This window comes from Odontesthes bonariensis, chromosome 16, assembly GCF_027942865.1.
Source record: "Odontesthes bonariensis isolate fOdoBon6 chromosome 16, fOdoBon6.hap1, whole genome shotgun sequence".
In the NCBI taxonomy this organism is placed as follows: Eukaryota; Metazoa; Chordata; class Actinopteri; order Atheriniformes; family Atherinopsidae; genus Odontesthes; species Odontesthes bonariensis.
The window spans coordinates 9,326,699-9,349,273 of record NC_134521.1 but is presented as its reverse complement, the minus strand read 5'-3'; the positions used below and the strand labels follow the sequence as shown (position 1 = coordinate 9,349,273).

General features: G+C 42.4%; 1 protein-coding gene across 1 annotated transcript; it reads right to left on the bottom strand.

The window, feature by feature from the left end:
• Positions 1–1,143: 1,143 nt before the first annotated feature.
• On the bottom strand, positions 1,144–20,952 carry LOC142402163 (uncharacterized). Its single transcript, XM_075487691.1, has 8 exons — positions 20,865–20,952; positions 19,788–20,235; positions 14,309–14,453; positions 14,040–14,142; positions 13,391–13,429; positions 13,262–13,303; positions 11,708–11,972; positions 1,144–2,345 (listed from the first exon to the last, which is right to left on the bottom strand). The coding sequence occupies exons 2-8, from the start codon at positions 19,972–19,974 to the stop codon at positions 2,131–2,133; spliced, it is 996 nt and encodes a 331-aa protein (XP_075343806.1). The 5' UTR covers positions 19,975–20,235; positions 20,865–20,952; the 3' UTR covers positions 1,144–2,130.
• Positions 20,953–22,575: the final 1,623 nt, after the last annotated feature.

The window sequence follows — 22,575 nt, the reverse complement described above, 5'->3', positions numbered from 1 at the left end:
TATATTAAACATTTGATACAATTATACTCTAACTTCTGTATTTAAAACAGATTTTTGTACTTATTGGGAATGGTTTCACATGTTTTGGTGCATCTTCAGGTTCTGTGATTTTCTACATTTAAGAAAACGAAAACTACAACAAGCCATTAAAACCAGGGATGATGTTTGAAAAGTTTGGTTAAAAAAAAATACAAATATGAAAAGGATCTGCATAGTTTTCTTGATGAATACAGTGTGGAAATAAAGAGACTTGATGAATCACTGGCCTCTGAACTTCTATGAAGTAACAGCAAAGCAGCAGTTCTCTCACGCACACACACACACACACACACACACACACACACACACACACTTCCACTGTCTTCCACTTGGAGCTACAGTAACCACTGCACAGTTACACTGCATTACAGTATTACATTACAGGTATATTGTCGCCATGTCCCTTATCTTTCTGCACATCTATGAGCATGTGTGGACTGTACCTCTGTTCTTCTGTCCCACAGATATCTGAGCCCAAATTATCGTGCTATTTCACCAGCTTTAACACCCAGAGCAAGTTTTCATAAGGTGGTCTTTAAACTGCCGGAGAGCAGAGCAGCGAAAACCTACCGTCAGTGTGAATTAGTTCGTTATGATGCTGTAAAGCAGCAGCGGGCGTCTCACATTCGATCATTACTCAGTAACTGCTGGAAGTGCTTCATATCTCTCAGTGAGCCGGCTTCCAGATATTAGTATATTGCACGATGCTGTGGAAATCACACGTACAAACGTGAAAATATGCCTCCGTTTCTGCACTGGCAACGATTTAAGCGAAAGATTTCGGGGAACAGTGATGACGAGCACAGGAGAGAAGCGCTGCTGCACATCTAATGAAAATTTTACACTGACCCTAGTCAAACATGCAGGTCTGCATGCTGAGACTGGATGTTTGCAGTAAAGTAACTGTAACCTGCACGACATACTGTACCTGTTACAGCTGCTGAGAGCAGAACAAACTATATTCTAAGAGAAAATGGACAAATATTTGTTCTCGTTAAGCTTTGAGACATCAGAAAGAAAGATGCTTCATGACGTTTGGGATGGTAACTACACAGAGACAGACAGGAGGAGTGTGAGGAATGAATAAAAGAAAACTTCACAACACATGTTTGCTGTTTTAATCTTTCTTTGCACCACTTAACATCGATATCAAGTATGAAGATGCCTCTCATTTTATAAGAGAGCTTAATATCCCAGTATTAAAAGTGTCTCCGTGAGGAAAATATGTGAACACAACTCCGATTTAGGACTGAAAAAAACAAAAGAAAGGCAACACGGAGCTGGATAATTTGGCAGCGAACGTCAAACTTGACAGGATGTGATCCACAGGGAGTGACACGTGAGTGTGTGCTTGGCACCGTCATCGGTCCACAACAGGTCGCAGAGAGACTCCTGCCAGGTGGCAGAGGGAGACTTAAGTTGCATTGTGACAAATAAACAACCCAACACTCGTCTCTGGGAGGAGACAGCAAGACGTGTGAGGACCCTTCTATACCCCCCCGCCTCCCCAGTCTACCTCTCCTTGCCCTACTTTTGTTCAAGAAGACAGAAATTAAGAGAAAACAACCCAGACATATATGTGTGTGTGTGTGTGTGTGTGTGCTGGAAACTGTCTCATAACCGCTTAAAATAATGCAATAAGTGTGCACAGGCTGGGTGGATTAAACTAAAAACTGTGTTAGAGTAACGGTGTGTTGCTGCTCATCACACAAAGTGTGACGTCTCAATGTGAGTTCATGTGATGGTGACTGATTTACTACACAAATTACAGAGGAATTGTGTCTTATTAAAGCCAAATTACTCGAATACAATCAGTTGCTTTGGAATCTTTATCCCATAATCTGTCTTTACAGTACGGCAGCATCCAAAATTAAAAAGAAAAAAGTAAAAACATTACATTCAAGCATTTATGTCACTGTGCTTTGGAAACGATGGCAACAATGTGAACGTTACCATTTCTGAGCCCCCCCTTTATAGTTCTCCAACCCCTCGGGTTCCCGGCTGAGGCTCCAGGTCAGGTGTCCCACATTGTCTTGTTACGAAGAACTCTCCCCGGAGCTGGGTCGGAGTCTGTCCATCACTCTTTAAGGATTACCTGATGGTGGACGAGGTCGTTCGACGCAAGTGGCTCGGCTTGGTCGGAAGAGGCGGCTTGTTGCCACGAGGGGGGGTTTGTGTCGGCGTGTCAACACTGAAGGTTTTCATCAGCTGAGCCACCCGGCCACGCCCTGCGCAGGTTGGTGCACTCCGAGATGTCCCAGCCTCATCTGAGGCGGGCCTCCGAGATGCTTCTGACACGCCGGTATCTGAAAGTTTAAGATCGAGATGTCAAGTGAGACAGTCGAACTGTCAAATAGAAAAATCTGCTACAGAATTGGAAAAAGCAACATCCGTGACATGGTGATAAAAATGACCGTCTGCTATGCAGCTGAAACGTACAACTGGGAAACTGAAGGGGTGGCCCAGACTTTACTGTGATACCGCTTTGTATCAATGGAAAGAACATGAGTCACTGTGGTGTGTAGTCTACCCTGGAGCCAACAGAAGAAGAAGAAGAAGAAGCAGCAGCTGGAGCTGGTGGTAAAAAAAACTAACAAACTGCCACCTAACAAAGCATACAGATACTTCTTCTTCTCTGGATTGGTAAGTAAAAAGCTCTAACTTTTCTCAGCTTGTTCCATTATGTTTGGTATCACTTAAACACTTAACTGTTAACTGGCCCACGCATTATCAGCAGCATGATCAAAATTAGCACGTGGTCATCTGATAGTAATAAAGTTGGCTACTTGGTAAGGTTAGGTATCAGCAGCATGATCAAAATTAGCATGTGGTCATCTGATAGTAATAAAGTTGGCTACTTGGTAAGGTTAGGTATCAGCAGCATGATCAAAATTAGCATGTGGTCATCTGATAGTAATAAAGTTGGCTACTTGGTAAGGTTTAGGTATCAGCAGCATGATCAAAATTAGCACGTGGTCATCTGATAGTAATAAAGTTGGCTACTTGGTAAGGTTTAGGTATCAGCAGCATGATCAAAATTAGCATGTGGTCATCTGATAGTAATAAAGTTGGCTACTTGGTGAGGTTTAGGTATCAGCAGCATGATCAAAATTAGCACGTGGTCATCTGATAGTAATAAAGTTGGCTACTTGGTGAGGTTTAGGTATCAGCAGCATGATCAAAATTAGCATGTGGTCATCTGATAGTAATAAAGTTGGCTACTTGGTAAGGTTTAGGTATCAGCAGCATTATCAAAATTAGCATGTGGTCATCTGATAGTATTAAAGCTGGCTACTTGGTGAGGTTTAGGTATCAGCAGCATTATCAAAATTAGCATGTGGTCATCTGATAGTATTAAAGCTGGCTACTTGGTGAGGTTTAGGTATCAGCAGCATTATCAAAATTAGCATGTGGTCATCTGATAGTAATAAAGTTGGCTACTTATTGAGCTTTAGGTATCAGCAGCATGATCAAAATTAGCATGTGGTCATCTGATAGTATTAAAGCTGGCTACTTGGTAAGGTTTAGGTATCAGCAGCATGATCAAAATTAGCATGTGGTCATCTGATAGTATTAAAGCTGGCTACTTGGTGAGGTTTAGGTATCAGCAGCATTATCAAAATTAGCATGTGGTCATCTGATAGTATTAAAGCTGGCTACTTGGTGAGGTTTAGGTATCAGCAGCATTATCAAAATTAGCATGTGGTCATCTGATAGTAATAAAGTTGGCTACTTATTGAGCTTTAGGTATCAGCAGCATGATCAAAATTAGCATGTGGTCATCTGATAGTATTAAAGCTGGCTACTTGGTAAGGTTTAGGTATCAGCAGCATGATCAAAATTAGCATGTGGTCATCTGATAGTAATAAAGTTGGCTACTTGGTAAGGTTTAGGTATCAGCAGTATGATCAAAATTAGCATGTGGTCATCTGATAGTATTAAAGCTGGCTACTTGGTGAGGTTTAGGTATCAGCAGCATGATCAAAATTAGCATGTGGTCATCTGATAGTATTAAAGCTGGCTACTTGGTGAGGTTTAGGTATCAGCAGCATGATCAAAATTAGCATGTGGTCATCTGATAGTATTAAAGCTGGCTACTTGGTGAGGTTTAGGTATCAGCAGCATGATCAAAATTAGCATGTGGTCATCTGATAGTAATAAAGTTGGCTACTTGGTGAGGTTTAGGTATCAGTTAAACAGTTAACCAGGACACTCGTATGTCTCAGGAACTGAGTGTTAACATGTTTGTGCTGCTCCTGAATGAACTGTATGATGTGTAAAGGTTGTCGTGTTATTATTACTGGCCCACGCATTATCAGCAGCATGATCAAAATTAGCACGCGGTCATCTGATAGTAATAAAGTTGGCTACTTATTGAGCTTTAGGTATCAGCAGCATGATCAAAATTAGCACGTGGTTATCTGATAGTAATAAAGTTGGCTACTTGGTGAGCTTTAGGTATCAGCAGCATGATCAAAATTAGCACGTGGTCATCTGATAGTATTAAAGTTGGCTACTTGATGAGGTTTAGGTATCAGTTAAACAGTTAACCAGGACACTCGTATGTCTCAGGAACTGAGTGTTAACATGTTTGTGCTGCTCCTGAATGAACTGTATGATGTGTAAAGGTCGTCGTGTTGTTATAACTGGCCCACGCATTATCAGCAGCATGATCAAAATTAGCACGCGGTCATCTGATAGTAATAAAGTTGGCTACTTATTGAGGTTTAGGTATCAGCAGCATGATCAAAATTAGTACGCGGTCATCTGATAGTAACAAATTTGGCTACTTGGTGAGGTTTAGGGATCAAAACAAACTGGTTAGGAAATGATCAGCCATGATTTGCTGCCTGACCTCACATGAAAAACATGACTTTTGGCTTTTGGCTGTTAAATCTCATCAGCTTCTCCTGGATTGGGAGTTGTCACCAAGGTAACCAAGCAGAGAAGATGCTTGTTGCCTTTCATGGTATCAACATGTAATTTTAACACATTACTGTATGTGCCTCTACCCTGTAATGCTGTGTTAAGAGGTCATGGCCAGGCTGAGCACAACACAGACAAACCTCGATTCAAAACCACACGAAAGGGTTCGAAATCAATGCCTTTAAAATCAGTTTTCAGCACACCAGGTTAAAATGAATAAACCGTGCACTTCTGTGTCATTACCTAACAAGTTAGACGAGTTAAGGTGGTGAAAACAGTGACTCATCTCAGACTAACCTCACACATACACACATATACGTCATTCTGGTTCCTCACGACGCATCTCCAGATGCTCTGCTCTCATCTTTGTTTGGTCTTTTTTTTTTTTTTACCCCTTTCCTTTCCTTTCACCTCCCTTTATCTCAAACTGGCTGAGCAGAGGTCATCCTCAGTGGAAGTGCGGCGGAGACACAGCTGGGTGTAGTTTGTGTGTGCGTGCGCTTGTTGAGGTTCTGTGTTTGGAAGAGGGTGTAATTGAGTGAGGAATTGAGGGAACAGGAGTAACGGAGGGGAGGGAGGGCCACAGGGACGGCAATGGAGAGCAGACAGACGCTGCTCAGACACCAGAAGGCTTGAGGAGCCACATATTTTTAGCGTCATCCCCGGGGGACGGAGATATGTGAGAGCACCCGCGTGCAGACACACACAGTTCACTCACACTCACACACACGTACACAAAATAAAGTGAAAACATGCACACCCTCACACACCGTTTCCAACAGCTGAATTTAAAAAGACACGCACATTCTCACGTTACGTTCAGGCCCGTGCTTGCTCTCTCACACACACACACATAAACATGCGCCCTCACACACCCCTCCTGCTCGCAGATTCAGTCACGCATGCCGCCATCTCTGACTAAAACGCCGCAGCCGAGCGCGCACACAGAGGTGGGGTGAAGCCAAAACTACACGGGCACTCCTGGGGCCGGGAAACCTTTAAAGCTCCATGCCCTGCCGGCATGAAAGGAAGAAGCCTAAAGCAGCCTTTATGGATGTTTTATTGTTGTTTACTCTTCCCTCTCTCGGCCCTATCTGCCTGTGGCTCCATCACCTTCCTCCTCATCTTCCTCCCCACCGTCGCTGCCCTGCCTTCCTCTGCCCCCTGACCCACGGTTCCTGTGTTAATGTCCTCTCACCGCGCTGCGTGGGCCTGCCTCTGATTGTCTCGTTGTGTTGTGTGGTCACCACGGAAACCTTGGATAGGCTCCAGCAATTGAGGCAGACACACATTCAGGCACGCACCAAACACACACACACACTCACGGTCAGAGTTTTCTGAGCTCAGAGCCTTGGTGCATGTCTGAGCGGAATGCTTAATGGAGAGACGGAAGGATAGAAAAAGAAGGAGAGAGAGAGAGGGAGTATTGGTGTTATGGGGACCGACTATGAAATTTGAAACGACCCATAATACCTTCCCACTGACTAACCTGTCGTCACACCCAGAAAAATGCGTAAACTCTACGCCTTTCGGCCTGAAACTCTCCCCAGCAGCTGCACCCTGATCTCTGCCTGCAGAAGCACTGATTACCGCTTCTTGCAAAAAGAAAACAGCCGTTGACATAAAAGAGAATTCCTGCCCTGAATCCCCGCGATGGGATCGATTAATCTACGGTTTGAGCTTTGGAGGTGGCACTCATCACATCTCCGCTCGGCTCGTAAATGCACAGGGAAGACAAAGAGGAAGGAGCTGAGGAGGCGGTGTCAGTGAGCGAGCTAGCACAAAAATTAAAGACCAATCTATCTCTTCAAAGACCTCCACGTCTCCGGCTGGAGAAGAGGTGGGGGGCCGGGGTGTGAAGGTGGGTGTGTGTGTGTGTGGGGGGGGGGGGGGGGGGGGGCAGAAGTGGAGCAGAGGGCAGAATTCCCGAGCAGCACGTCTGTGGACCGAAGGGCAGGGAGGAGGAGAAGCATAGGTGAGTGTGTGTGTGTGTGTGTGTGTGTGCAAGCGTGGGGGCTGGCTCCTGAATGGGGGCTGGGGCCCCTGTCACTTATCAGCTTTGGCTGAGTGTTGCCCAAGGCTGGAGTCGGGAAGCAGCGCTGGAATGCCTGTCTTTCCCTCTGAAGGTGAAGATAGAGGAGAGCGGAGAAGGAATGGTTCATGAACACAAACACACATGCTAATTTCCAGCTACCGGAGACTCCTCGTGCGTCTGTGCTCACACCACGGCCTCCTGCAGGTTTCATTTCAGACTCTGACCTCTTATAATGTGCACCCACATCCATTGTTCTACACCTGATCTTCAACTTTATTAAAGTTTTGAGGAGGGCTCATCATTTGCAGACAAACGGATTGTTTCCAGAAGTTAGTTTTTTTCTCTTTTCTTATGCAGTGATTAAAGTTTTGGGTAAAATATTGAGTTTGAAGTGAACATACAGCATAAAATGAGGTTGAATTAGTCAAAATGTTGAAAAAGATGCTGAATTAAACAACTCAAGTTATCTGTCCTGCAAAATGTGTATTTATTATAACACTCTGACCTTTAATGTGCACCCACTTTCAGTGTTCTACTCCTGATCTGGAACTTTATCAAAGTTTTGAGGAGGGCTCATCATTTGCAGACAAACGGATTGTTTCCAGAAGTTTGTTTTTTTCTCTTTTTTTTTGCAGTAAATAAAGTTTTGGGGTAAAATATTGAGTTTGAAGTGTACATACAGCATAAAATGTGGTCGAATTAGTCAAAATGTTGATCCCACCAAAAGATAAAAAGATGCCAAATCAAACAACTCAAGTTATCTTTCCTGCAAAATGTGTGTTTATTATAACTCGAGAGCCTTTTTAACAGTTTTTATATGTCTTTTTTTTTAATGTACGAGGCTGGTTGTCAGATTTAAATATTGTTTGTGGTGAATTACAGCGGACATGATTGCTCAGAGAGCTTTACATTATGGATCCCGATGAGGAAGATCTGTGATTATTTGCACTAAGCTTATTACTACAAGGCTAACGGGCTTAAAGGCCACATTTTTGGAATAATAATCTTTACTTGCACAAATTCTTATGGCATGATAAAACTTCTTCTATCCCCTTAATCTCCAAAACTCTTACACAATAACACGTATTTATAACAAATATCTGCATCTAGTGGATGTTTTCACGTTTTATTCTGTGCTTGCTAGTTAAAGCTACTTTGTCGCAGTATTCAACCTCCCACACAACATCTCTGACTTCCTCAGCGTGAGATTCGGGGGTTTAGAACAACACGAGTCTGGCACCTGTGTTGTATACGTAGAACTCAACTCAAACGACTAGCGCAGATGACTGAGTTGTGTTGTGTGGGCCACAGTCCCTGCACACGGGACACAGGAATCCTTGTCATTACCCTCATTTTAAAAGAAAGCAGCTGAGGCATGAGCCTTGGTTTACCTCCTCCTCCTCCTGGAACGAGCTTCCTGCCATTGTCAAGGACAGACGCTCGTCCAGAGTCAAGACACATTTATTCAGTCTTGTGTTCAGCCCACCTCAACTCCCACTACACCAGCTGTTCTTCAGCGTTTCCTTTCCTCTTCCCCACATTTAGATGGTGCCCAGGCCTCGTCCAGTGATCTAATAACCAGTCACCAATGTGGGTGGAAGCACACACACACATCTTACTGCTCCTGTACATTTGTTTGCCTCTTTGTATTCAGATTTTAGTCATTCGTTGCTTTTGTTCAACTGGATTTATTTTCATTCTGCAGATGCCTCCGCAGGCTTCTTACCTGCCGATACACGACAGCATTTACGAGTGGAAGTGGTTTCAGCCTCCTGAGTCCAGCGTGAACAAGACACAAGAGCGCGAGGGAAAATAACAAATAGTTGGGATGTTTTCTTTCCCCCATCAAGCTGTCAAAGAATACACCGAGAAACCGTCTGTTAGGCTGTCAGTTCACTGTTAGAATGAGTTTATGGGATGTATTCCCATTCAGCAGGCCACAAACCTTTCACCTGGATTTCAAAATGAAAACACAATCCAAATCGTTTGTTGCCCCCTGGCTGATGAGCTGCTGCAACATGTTTGTAGAGAGAATGCAGGATGCGCATTTTTCCAGCAGAGGGATCACATGGAAATGAGATTTTTCTCTCCAACTCAACTTTTTGTTTCTTCGACAGTATCATCTACTTCCACTGGATGGTGCTAACTCCCCCTTTCCTGAGCGTATTCGGGTCACTTTATGTCGAATGAGTGTCAGCTCTTCAAACCGATTGCTGGCTCACAAAAACAATCTGTAAAGCACCCTGTAAGGCTTTCATGGAAAGAAGCGAAGTCCTCCATGAGAGAAGTTATCTACACATGTAACACCTGCATGGACAGAGGCAGAGACGGATGTCTTCCAACACTCAGTGAGACACGGACAGCATCTTATTTGTGCTCATGCAAATTAACCAACTGTGTATATATATATATATGTGATGCTTGTAATAAGCTGCTTTTTCATTCTCATTCAGTCTTTGCAAAGACAGCCATAACAGAATAACATAGTAATATAACAGTTCACCTTTATGTGCTGCTGAATTTCAAGTTTGAGTTGAATTTTTCTCTAAAAATATAGTTTCTGTTACATTATCTGCGAATGAGCCATTTATTATAGGGTCAGAATGGCAGCTTGTTGAGGGAGGGAGAATGAGATAATGAAAAGGATTTAATTTGTTGTTGGGAGTGCAAGCTGTAACCTACATTTTGAATACTTTTTTTAAATTTATTATTATTATTACTATTATTTTTGTTTATTTACTTATTTATTTTTATCATTTTCATTACTTCATATTCATTGCACAGTAATTTGCTGACTAATTACTGCGGTTTAATGTATCTTTTTTTAATCATTTAATTATTATTTTATTTGCTGCCATATGTTTTGGATGTTTAAATTGTTGGATGTTGTTATTTTAACATGAAAAACCAATAAATATATGTTTTTAAAAAAAAGAAAAAAGAATGGCAGCTTAGGTGTAGCAGATATACAAAAAAAAAAAAAAAAGAGTTAAATTCTTCGACTCAATAAAACATCGTGACGGGGAAAGACCACGAAGAGTTGGTGTTTTTTTTTATTGCTTGTTTTAAAAACTAATTTAAATCAAATTCATGTCATTTTGCTCTCAAGGATAAGTTTTAGAAATAAATCAAACAATCCGTTTTGGTCTGATTTCGTGACCATACACCTCAAGCTATCTGGAGTGTACATCAGCAGATTCCAGCGACACTGAACGCCACGTTGTGTCCGTTGGTGTTTGAACGCATGTTTTCTCACACCAGACAATGCAGAAGCCACAGAACAGGCAGGTGTGCTGGCATGATGTGGCACCAGGAGCCAAATCCCAGTCGCATAAGCTTTTCCCCTCTCTGCTGGCCTCTTTCTCCCTGCCAGTCCATAAAGATTCCAGGAGGCTGAGGCACTATTTGGCCAGCGCATTGGGTTTGGGGAAATAAATCCCTCTTCCTCGCTGCAGCGCTGAGAAAACCGTCCTGTGTGAACTTTGTCCTGGCTGGTTCTGCTCGGCTCTCGTAGCCATGACTCGTCCCACAGAAAAAGCCGTGAAAATGATTCTCTTTTTGGCTTCGTGGTCGGTGGTGACAGTTATCTACGCTTGTTGCAGTATTTTGGAGTCAGTTTCAACCCACACAAGTGTTCAGGCTGTCTCCAGTAATGTCTAACTGAAAGGTCGAACAGGAACTATGGAGGGAGAATCGTGGATATCCCACTTTTTGGAATGCTTTTGCTTTGATTATCCATGATGACACCGAATACACTGGAAAAAATGCCCCTCCAAAAATAAGTTAAAAAAAAACAACAAATACAAGACGTTTTTGCTTGAAATAAGCAAAAAAATCTGCCAATGGAACTAGTGAAAATCGGCTTGTCAAGATTTCTTGAAATAAGATGTGATATCTAGGACTTTTGAGTTAAAAGTGATCTTGAAATTAGCTAAAAAAATCTCTTTAAATGTCAAAACAAGCTTGTTTCATATGATATCTGACTCAAAACAATTTGTTTTCAAGACTTTTTCATTTAACAAGATATTCAAGATGTATTGTCTTCAAACAAGTCCCTATATCTGGCTGAAATAGTACTTGTTAGGCAGTTGTGTCTTATATTAAGTGTAATGAGATATTTGGACTAGAAATGAGACAAATATACTTGGTAAGACTTGGATTGTTTCCAGTGTATGAATTTTTCACATTCGCTACACCCAGTAAAACACAAGAAGGGCGTCCCCTCACTGGAAAAAAATGCCCCTCCAAAAATAAGTAAAAAAACAACAAATACAAGATGTTTTTGCTTGAAATAAGCAAAAAACATCTGCCAATGGAACTAGTGAAAATCGGCTTGTCAAGATTTTTTGAAATAAGATGTGATATTTAGGACTTTTGAGATAAAAGTGATCTTGAAATTAGCTTAAAAATCTCTTTAAATATAAAAAAAAAGCTTGTTTCATGTGAAATATGACTCTAAACAAGATGTTTTCAAGACTTTTTTACTTAACAAGATATTCAAGATGTATTGTCTTCAAACAAGTCCCTATATCTGGCTGAAATAGTACTTGTTAGGCAATTGTGTCTTATATTAAGTGTAATGAGATATTGAATGAGAAAAATATACTTGGTAAGATTTAGATTATTTCCAGTGAACAATCTTAAATGAAGCACCTTTGGACACCCGACCCAACATTTAGCCTCATATTTGATGCCACGCTCACTAACCTTTGCCGCTCTGTGATCCGTGGGGCTTCTGGGGTTCGTTTGAGCTACTTTTGGTGGCTGTCGTTGATCCCGACTCTTTTCTGACGGCGCTGTTTGGTGATGGCGATGGCGCAGTGGTAGCTAGCCTAGGTTCAGGCCTCTTGTTGGCACAGTCCAGCGTTGCCTTTGCAGAAGCCGATCTCACGTTGACGAGGTTTGCTCTGGAGCAGGTGGAGGGCTGGGGAACCGACTTCTCCTCGTTCGCACCGGACGACTTCAAGTCGAGCTGCAGAGTGACAAAATGGGTCAGAAGAGCGCCATCAGTGTTGACAACTAATTCAAAAACAGTGGAATTACTGTCATGTCTGATTCAGTCTTTGGATAAATGATTCACCAAATTACAGCTCAATGCTGTTCCACAGTGAAACACACAGAACTATGACCACTGATTAAGAGTTTAAGGATGTGTGGTGAGAAAATTATACGGTGACTTAAAAAATCAAGCCGCCTTGCTAATCTTCCTTCCTAATCTTACGCCTTCTTAATCAACTGTTTCTCCCTCCTCCTCTCACAGGATGACTCCATCCCTCACGAAATCAAAGGGAGAAAACCTGCAGCAGCGTTAGCAACAGTCACTGCAACCGAGCTCCCCGCCTGTTTCCAGGAAGAAATCATTCAGTCTAAAAGCAGGATGTTCAACAGGGGAGGCTTTCGCTTTAAATCCGTCGCCGTCAGCCTGGCCCAAACTTCCTGAGGTGGAGGATGGCCATAGTCGCACCAGAAATGTGTTTGGGCCTGCAATATGGACAAGCTGGTGCAGATTTAAGGGATGTGAGGAAGAGACATTTCCTTCTGTGGTGCAGAGGAGGGGAAAACAGAGAAGAGAAGGAGAGCTCACGCGCCCAAAACCTCAGGAGACTATGCCACAATCTGCGACTGACGCATTCTCTATCTCTGGCGTTTTAATTCCCCGATCAAGTTCATCAACCATCTGTTCCAGGGCAGTTTAGAAATCCTGCCTCGCCTCTGTGATTCAGCTGTTCTCACAGAACGTGTCACCTGCACATCCACACGCACGCACGCACATTCACGTGCACGGAAACACAGAAAGAGGTAGAAAACACACTCCCCAGACGGCCAAAGTCTGGAGTGACGATGGAGCCAGTGGGAGGACAGTTCAGTGCAGCTGCCCCCCCCCCCTTGAGGGGTGCGGCGGTTCAGACTAACCGAAGCACAAAGAGACCGGAATGCTCAGGGAAAGACGATCTGCAGAGAGAGGCTGGGAGTGAGGGGACAGCTGGCCCTGGCCACCGCTTCCTGTTACCCACGCAGGGTGGGACGGCCATGAGAGGACACACAGGCACTCTAAAGTCACATTTAAGAAGCCGGGGGGGTGGATTGCTTCATTATAAAGCAAAGAAATAGAGTGTTTTGCCATTCACAGCACATATAAAACTCAAAACTCAACATTTCAGTGCTTTGCAAACCATCTACTAAAATAATATACACATAGAAGTATAAGAAAATCTAGAAGAATATGAAGGAAAACTTCAAACTGCTTTAATTCATAAATACCTTTTCTTTTGGTGCGGCTGTTGCGTGCTCACTCACTGACACCTGTGGGTTTAACAGAGACATTACATGAGTTGCAGGCCCTGCTGCAGCCTGAGAGCTCACTGAGGGGAAGTCGCTGCTCCGACTCACCGGCAGAGGGGGCGATGTGCTCGTTCCCTCACACTTCCCCTGTTGGCAAACACAGCAAAGACAGTTCCATGTTAGCTGACAAGAGATGTGACACGTCATCCCTCTGAACTCTGAGTCAGCTCAGAGGTGGGGAGCAAAAAGGAGCAAAGAAAATAAACAACAGTTGAGCAATAAATGCCGTGAAATTTCCATGAACATTTTAAATGATGAGGACTTTTGAAGACATGTCTGTGCAGTGTCTGGGCTGATGTGTGATGCCCTCGTTTGGCTTCAGCTGCCACCCTCACACCGGCTTAGTGTGTCCATGACAACAGAACTCGTTTCTGTTTGAGGTGGATTCGGAAAAGAACCCAACTTTAAGGGCCTGATTATTTTAAAGGGAGGTTAAAATAAAGCCGAATTGATAGTTTTAGCAGTGATTTAACCTGGAAATATTAAATCAAGTTGTTGCGACACCTGGAAAAATGAAGGGGACACGGACCATTCAGCATTATTCAACCTTCTTCAGTAAGAATAAAAACTGTGTTCAGTTAAAAGTTCTGTTAAATCAAATCCTAAAGAATCATCTTTGTTCTCAAGCTTCTAAAGTCATTATTACGCTCAAACCTGTTGCGTTTCTAAACGACCAGACAAACAGAAGGTGTGTTACCTTCAAATTCAAGGAGATTCCAGGCTGTGTTTTTGGAGGCAGGTTTTCTCTTTCAGTTTCGACGTCTTCTGTAACATTTTTGCTCTTCAAGATGGTTTTATGGCTATCAAACACAACAAGACCAAGTTATCCTTCTCTGTACGTACATTACACACACAGTATAATATCAGAACTCAGTTTGCAACATGTTTCCATGCTGCCTATTGCCCCCCCCCCCCCCCCCCCCCCCCTGCACTCTAATTCTGTTTTATATTGCAACAGATAATTACGTTATGTTGTTCTGGAGATTTGGCGACTTCTTCTCTACGAATCCAGAGCTGATGAATTTGGCGGTGAGCTCATCCACGTCCCCGATCACATTGACCGATACGTCTCCATCACGTCCGGGCAGCCAGCTCACGCTCTTACTGTTGGCTGTTAAAAAAAACACAAAGTTAACCATCATGTGGAACGTAAATAAAGGACTTTAGCAATCATTTAGAACGCCGCATTATGCTGCTTTCTTTTCTTTGAAACAACATTTTGTTTGGAAACTTAAGAGTCCAGTTGTTGTATTTTTAGGACGTGAAATTCTTTCACCTTCCTGCTTGAAATAAGATTTTAGTAGCTTAACAATCCAGGTTCTCCTGGGTCTTATATTTCCTTAGTAACGTGCTGGGAAAACAGTTTCGCACCCTGACATGTTATTTCAAAGCACGTATTGTTCAGCACTGAGCAAGCCTTCAAATATGCGCCAATTACACAAACTATGTGCATTAATGCATCCACATACCATCCACAGACTGCAGCGTCCATCATTTCCAAAAGAATTTCAAGGTTTTTTTTCAGGGCTGGGCAAGTTAACTCATTATTATTTAACGCCGATAAATATTTTATCGCACATTAACGCTTTTTTGGGGGGGGGCTTTTGTGCGTTTAATGGGTAGGAAAGTTCAGAGAGACAGGAAGCAGGGTGCAGAGAGAGGGGGAACAACATGCAGCACAGGGATGTCTGATGCGGGACTCGAACTGCCAGCTGCAGTGAGGACTATAGCCTCTGTACATGGGGCGCCTGCTCAACCCACTACGCCACAGATCACCCCTGTTTTATTATTTATTTTATTATTGTAAAAGTCTGTTGCTCACAGGCTTTTATTTTGTAAAAGTCTGTTGCTGTCTGCTGTGGAACCGGAAAAGAAAGTAATCGGCGGATCCACCAAACGTGGAGAAGGGTACGGAACGTTTACTCGGCCATTTTCATTTTAAAGTTGGACATCACTGCTACAGGTGCTCCTCGGTCTGTGTGTGAAGCTCACGGAGCTAACCGGCGCTACTTCCTGTTTTACTTGTTTCAACATAAAAGCACGTATTTCAAAATAAATAATAATAAAAAAAACTGCTGCATTTACAGCCAAGTTGAATTGTCTTCTCACCGTAGTAGTTCCAGTCTAAAATATCACTTAAAGGCAAAACACACAACTGATAGCAGCAAGTCATTCAAGGAAACAGACAGTGGAGCGAGGCTTCTACATAAAAACTACAGAAAGATGCTGATGTTAAAAGTGTGTTTGCACAACAAATGTTATGGCACTTTCATTCATATGGCAGCACATTTAAAATAAAAGTAAATGCTAAAAGCTATACACTACTTTTGAATTCATTTTTGGATTTTGCGTACAAATGCGATTAATCAGGGAAATCATGTGATTATTAGATTGCCCAGCCCTAGTTTTTTTTTGTTTTATTTTGGAATTAACTTTATTTAAGGCCAATGGTTTTCAGTGCAGGAAAGCAGTGATTTCCACTTGGCCTGAGATGGTGGTCATGGTTAGTTTTTAGCCTTGATTTTTCACTGGTATTATGTGTCATGACTGATGAAAATATTAAATCCTTTTATATTTTTATGGTGGGGATAATTCATTCTTAAACTTAAACCTATTTATCTCAAGTCTTTCACAGTGTTTACAGCGTGATGGGAACCCACGCCTCACACTTTTCAAGCGTTTCCTTTAGTTTCTCTTTAAAACAGTTTTTCAACCATATATATTTAAGATCTTTGAAATGATATAGGTCTCTGAATTATTCGAATGGGTTGAAGTGGTTTATACATTTCACACTGCGTCAGATACATGCTAACAAAATAAAGACGATTTGCTAATGAAATACATGAAAACAGAACAAGTTAAACTGTAATATGCCCACATATTTCATAGGCAGATGGCAAAATCACATTTCTTTATAATGAGAGGAAATAAAGAACATTCAGAAAGGGATTTTTTAGGTTACTCAAACAGAACTTGAGTCATTAACTCAATGGTTTTAAAATGTTGTGCCTTTACAGCACATGTCAAAGGTTTAAAGGCCTTCTCATTCAAAAGAAACGGGTAGATTTGTCCAAACTTTTGACATGAACTGCGGCCATTCAGATCTTTAAGTTAATCTTTTATCACTCTGGTTATTCAGAAAGAAATCTGCCAACTTATCAGCAATACATCCGATATATTCAGCTCCGTGTTTGGGTTGGGTTTAGGCCCCAGAAGCACAACTCATGCTCATACAGACAATAAATATGAAGCAGACAGTGAAAGGATCCATTAACTCTAACCTCACCCCCATTTATTATCTTTCTACCTTAAACACAATCCGAATTATTGACAAATGGGATCCTTGTCAGCATCTTTGCCTTTTTCTGACCGTGCTTGGAAGTCACCCTGTAGTGATAATCCAGCTGAGGGTGAGAACATGTCGACTGAAAACATACTTTCACAGTGGACTGGTTCGGCCAGTTTAACCTGTGGATTCCCTTCCAACCGGTCCTACAGGAATGATGGCAGAAATACAGCAGTGAGAGCATTAACACGCTTCTTTAACAGGCGTGCACGAGGAGAGTTCACTCCTCTGAGAATAGGGACAGGTCCAGCTTTAAAATCAGTTTCTAATGTAGTCAGTAAAGATGAGGTACGACTGGTAACAGTGCACAGAAGCTCGTTTTCCATATCTGAAAGTGTCAGCTGACTGTCCGCAGGCGGCCTTCAACATAAACACACGCAGACGCGCCAGAACGCAGTCATAATCAGCACAAAAACACTAATTACCACCAAGTCAGCTTAGCCACAGAAACTCCCAGGACAGAGGTCTTAAGGCTAAACATGAGCTCTTAACACCAAACAAGTGGGACAGCAGCTTCGCTCTGCACGCTGAAATGTGACATGTGAGCTCTCCCACAAGGCCGTGCAGATTACATCAAAAATCTCTTTGTTTCTTAAACACATGCGTTTCCTGCAAACTTCCCGTTTCACCCTCTGCCAATCATTTGAAGGGACCGGGTCTGAATTCACTTCCTTTTTTTTTTTTTTTTGTGTTTTTTACACAGCAACAGGAGCAGAAACATTGTTTCCAAAGTGTTACACTGGAAAACATCAAAGTCTTACCAAGTATATTTGTCTCATTTCTAGTCATAATATCTCATTACACTTAATATAAGACACAACTGCCTAACAAGTACTATTTCAGCCAGATATAGGGACTTGTTTGCACTGGAAAAAATGCTCCTCCAAAAATAAGTTAAAAAAAACAACAAATACAAGACGTTTTTGCTTGAAATAAGCAAAAAAAATCTGCCAATGGAACTAGTGAAAATCGGCTTGTCAAGATTTCTTGAAATAAGATGTGATATTTAGGACTTTTGAGATAAAAGTGATCTTGAAATTAGCTTAAAAACCTCTTCAAATGTCAAAAAAAGCTTGTTTCATATGATATGTGACTCAAAACAATTTGTTTTCAAGACTTTTTCATTTAACAAGATATTCCAGATGTATTGTCTTCAAACAAGTCCCTATATCTGTCTGAAATAGTACTTGTTAGGCAGTTGTTTCTTATATTAAGTGTAATGAGATATTTTGACTAGAAATGTGACAAATATACTTGGTAAGACATTGATTTTTTTCCAGTGTGAAGACAATACATCTGGAATATCTTGTTAAATGAAAAAGTCTTGAAAACAAATTGTTTTGAGTCGGATTTCATATGACAAGCTTTTTTTTTACATCTGAAGAGGTTTTTAAGTTAATTTCAAGATCACGTTTATCTCAAAAGTCCCAAATATCACATCTTATTTCAAGAAATCTTGATAAGCCGATTTTCACTAGTTCCATTGGCAGATTTCTTTGCTTATTTCAAGCAAAAACGTCTTGTATTTGTTGTTTTTCTTACTTATTTTTGGAGGGGCATTTTTTCCAGTGTAGAAAAAGTTAAAAATAAGAGGCCTGTGTGGAGGAGCCATATGATCTCTGCCTGCAGCCTCCCAGCAGCCCCCTACGGACAGCTGCATCGCTCAGGAACAGATAGACGGGGCACTGTTCTCTCACTCCGAACTACAGTTAATAGTAAGTGCTTTGTGATTAACTAAGACGAGACGGATCGCATCGCTGTGTCAGTCCGAGTTAAAGCCCCCCCACTGCAGTGCGTTGACTGTCTGTCAGCCGTGTTGGGATGCTGGGATTTGTTTTCTTTTGGGGGGATCTGAAACACGCATAATTCTCAGGCTGCGGCTACAACTAGCACCGAGACGCACGGGAGAAAAAGCAGACGGGCAGCATTCTGTTGTGTGCGTCAAACAAGTTTCAGCACTGATTTGTGGCTTCTGAGTTTCTGGCTGCGTGTACAACCATCAACTCCGACTGTTGCTGTTGAGCAGAAGCCAGTATCAGATAAACTAAGTCACCATTCAAAGAGTTTGAGTGTTTCCCCCCGTCTTAAATGTGACTTGTCGGCAACAGTTTTCCATAATGTTGCAGACATAATCAGAATCTGTGAGCCTTTCCTGTTGCTCCCAGGCTCACGCTGCACAGTGTGACGGATAATAAAATGGTCCAAGTTAGGGCCTGAAAGCAAAATGTGTGCTTATAGATCTCTCCTAAACAAGAAATATCTAAAAGAATGTTATGTATGATAAACCGCATTATAAAACACTGTTTTTTGTTAATGGTAATATCTCTGAGTGAAATGCTGCTAGTTTATAAGCATCATCACTGAGCGGTAATCGCTGAGGCATCATTTATGACTCATGCACTGGAAAAAATCAAAGTCTTACCAAGTATATTTGTCTAATTTCTAGTCCAAATATCTCATTACACTTAATATAAGACACAACTGCCTAACAAGTACTATTTCAGCCAGATATAGGGACTTGTTTGAAGACAATACATCAGGAATATCTTGTTAAATGAAAAAGTCTTGAAAACAAATAGTTTTGAGTCGGATTTCATATGAAACAAGTTTTTTTTTTCATTTGAAGAGGTTTTTAAGCTAATTTCAATATAATTTTTATCTCAAAAGTCCTAAATATCACATCTTATATCAAGAAATCTTGACAAGCCAATTTTCACTAGTTCCATTGGCAGATTTTTTTGCTTATTTCAAGCAAAAACGTCTCGTATCTGTTGTTTTTTTTAACTTATTTTTGGAGGGGCATTTTTTCCAGTGTGTATGAATGCTTTTTGTGTGTGCTGGCCAAACAGTTGCAGCAACGCAGGCATTCCCAGCAGCTTCGGATATCTGTCACTGACAACACTCACACAAGCCTCACCAATCCTCTTTTTGTGCATGTAAGTCCCTGTCAGGTGATTCACAGGATGTTGTGCAAGCATCTCGACTAAAAACAGAGCAGATGCTCTGTTGCCCGGCCGACAGACTGCGCCCTGTCACTCAAAACAAACAGGAAGTGAAAGAAGTCAACAAAAGGTGAGGCGGGGTCACCGGGGTCATTACCTTTTCTCGGCTTGGCACTCTTGGACTCGGCGTCGCGCCCTTCTCGCTCCAGTTTCTCCTCTCGCTCTTTCCACCGCCGCACCTGCTCCTGGCGCATTTTCAGGAAAAGAGTCTTTTTCTGTTCCTCGTTGAGAGCGTCCAACACATCGGGCTCGATGTACATGTCCTTTAAAATCTGCTGCAGCATGTTGGTGGAGTCGACTTGGTGCCACCGGCCCGAGCGGGAGAAGCTTCTGTCCTTTGGCGAGCGGCGTCTCAAAGTGGATCCCGGTGATTTATAGCTTCATATTCTGAGAGTTTCCCAGCATGTTTATACTATTTTACATTTCTACATTTACTCATTCACACACACACACACACACACAATCCCGTTTCCTTTCTGTGTTGTGCTTCCAGCTCAACTAAAACGTCAGTTTTCTCTTACTTTGGAGGCCATCTTTGGGACAATCTACAAGAAAAACACACAGAGACAGCTGAAAGATTACATCCTGAGCTCCAGTTTCACATATATTCCTAGTTCTAGATCCAATCGTTCTGTAGAAGTTTGTTTTGTGCCCTGACAGACAGACTGTGGTTAAGAATGGGAGGAGATTCCAGAGGAACGGGACTGTTTCTGTCATCAGCTCACTCCTTCCCCTCCCCACCACACATCCCTTCCAAAAGCCATGTTCCTTTATCCCCTCTAGCTCCACAAAACAGCGGCTCCATTTTACCACGATCAGTGTAAGATCTCTGCGAAAAAGGGGGGGGGGGGGGGGGGGGGAGAATAACTGGGTCACGGCTTTAAAAGAGTGTGAGCAAATCTCCCCCATAAGAAGGGCAGCAGAACTGGACTCCTCTGGTATATCAGTGGTGAGTTAAACAATGGCTACCACATAAGCAGCACTTGGAGGGAAAGAAAGCTCGTCTCAGACTATCACCAGTGGAATACAGATCGGCATCTGCCCCACACTGCAGGGTGAAGAGAAGGAAACCCAAGGAAAAGGGAGGGGGTGGAAGAGTGAGCAGGGGAAAGTGGGTGATACACGAAACAAAAGGGAGCCGTAAGAAAAGGGTAGAATTTGTTGAAGTACTCACAGTAGGATGCAGGCAGCCGCTCCACAGCAGAGTGTGCTAACTAAGCTGAGAGTCAGAATGCCTGCGGGTCCTCCTCGTCTTTGTGTGTGTGTGTGACTGAGCTTATGACATCACAGCATTCCATGGTTCCCTCCCTCCCCGTGCACACACACGTGCACGCACACACACACACACACACACACACATGCACACACAGAGATCTACAGACAGTTAAAAATGGGAAGAGTGCAGTTCAGGAAGTTGATCTCACACTTCAGCTACGTTATAAAAAAGAGCTGAAAATGAGAAACTCTCACACATTCATAGCACTTATTATTGGGGGGATTAGAGGTACGGTGGCCCCATGGGGTCAAACACGCCAAAACAAATCTGACAAGTGGAAGAAAAGTAAAACAGGATATTTCTCAAGACAACATTTTACATAAAAACTAACCTGAAAACAAAACATTTCAAACAACAATTTTCTGTTGTGTTTTTCCTGAATTTCAGTGATTTGTGATCTTTTTGTGCCACACTGTTGTGTTACATGTGCTCCTGCTGGGTTTGGCACCTCAGGGACGCCGTAAACGTGAGAGAAAAGCAGCGGCTGCTCCAAACTCTGAACACGATGTGCCGATTTCCATCATGTTTGGGAGTAAAAACATGCATGCGTACAAGTTAATCATTGCTTGGAGATGAACAAAACCCAAAAGGAAGGCGTTTCCTCGACCTGTGAAGAAGATAAAACATGTGAATGATGGATGTCCTGATATCATGAGACACTGGGACTAAAACCTGAGCTCTACAGTGTCCAACAAAGTTATTTAAATCTTCTTTTTACTTTAACCTCAAAGTTAAAACAATAGAAACTAAACAGCATCAGACACATTAATTACTTCTCTAACAGTGAGAGCAAAAGGCAGGTTTGAGTTAAGACTGAGCCACTCATTTGTAGGTAAAGAGCATCCTCTGGTGGCTAGAAATCAGAGAACCCTGCAGTGAATTACGTCACCGCCAAAGCTCAGAGCGCATCATGAATTAAAGTTGAATGAAAATGGCAGCAACATTAAAGCAGAAGACCGCAGTCTCATGCACATGCTGCCACCGTACGGCTGCACAAAGTTCAGCACTGATATACGCCACAAACGAGCAGATTTACAGGCGTTTACCGCAGAGAAAACGGCTGCAAACCGTTTGTAATGGGCAGCAATAACATCCGAAGCTTTCTTGAGGCTTTCGGTGGGCCGGACAGAGGACAGATCGGCAAGAATTTAGCTTTTCTGGGTTCAACTACATTTGATTTATCACTTTGTCAGACGCCTGACTCAGAACCAATCCCCTACGCCGGATGAAGAGGCACCACGGAGTTGGCGTCTTGGCCGAACTCCATTTCAATATAACATGTCCGCTTCAGCTTTTTCATCTCAACCCAGCCCAAAACGTCCTGCAGAAATGCTTGTGAGCATGTCCGGCCTTCATTTGACCGCCCAGGGAAGTGAACGTTGCATCTCTGGCTTCCTTCTTGAAGGGCTTGAGTGACATGAGTATGACACGGGAACAGCCCGTTTTCAACACTTACCTTACAATGACAACATCTTTTACATCATAGTTTAATTAACTGGGGTTACAAATAGCTACAGATAATAAAAGCATCCACCCAACTTAACCTACAAACACTTTGAAGCATGTTTTTTCTTTGGTGTTCCCTTAAACCCAGTGTGTTAAAATGCTC

Bases quoted from the DNA above. Each gene is read 5' to 3' on its own strand.
- LOC142402163 (XM_075487691.1), bottom strand. From the start codon at position 19,974: ATGCTGCAGCAGATTTTAAAGGACATGTACATCGAGCCCGATGTGTTG. The intron at 13,430-14,039 runs GTAACACACCTT...GTTTGCCAACAG, and splicing joins GAATCTCCTTGAATTTGAAG to GGGAAGTGTGAGGGAACGAG. The intron at 13,304-13,390 runs GTGAGTCGGAGC...TTAAACCCACAG, and splicing joins GCACATCGCCCCCTCTGCCG to GTGTCAGTGAGTGAGCACGC.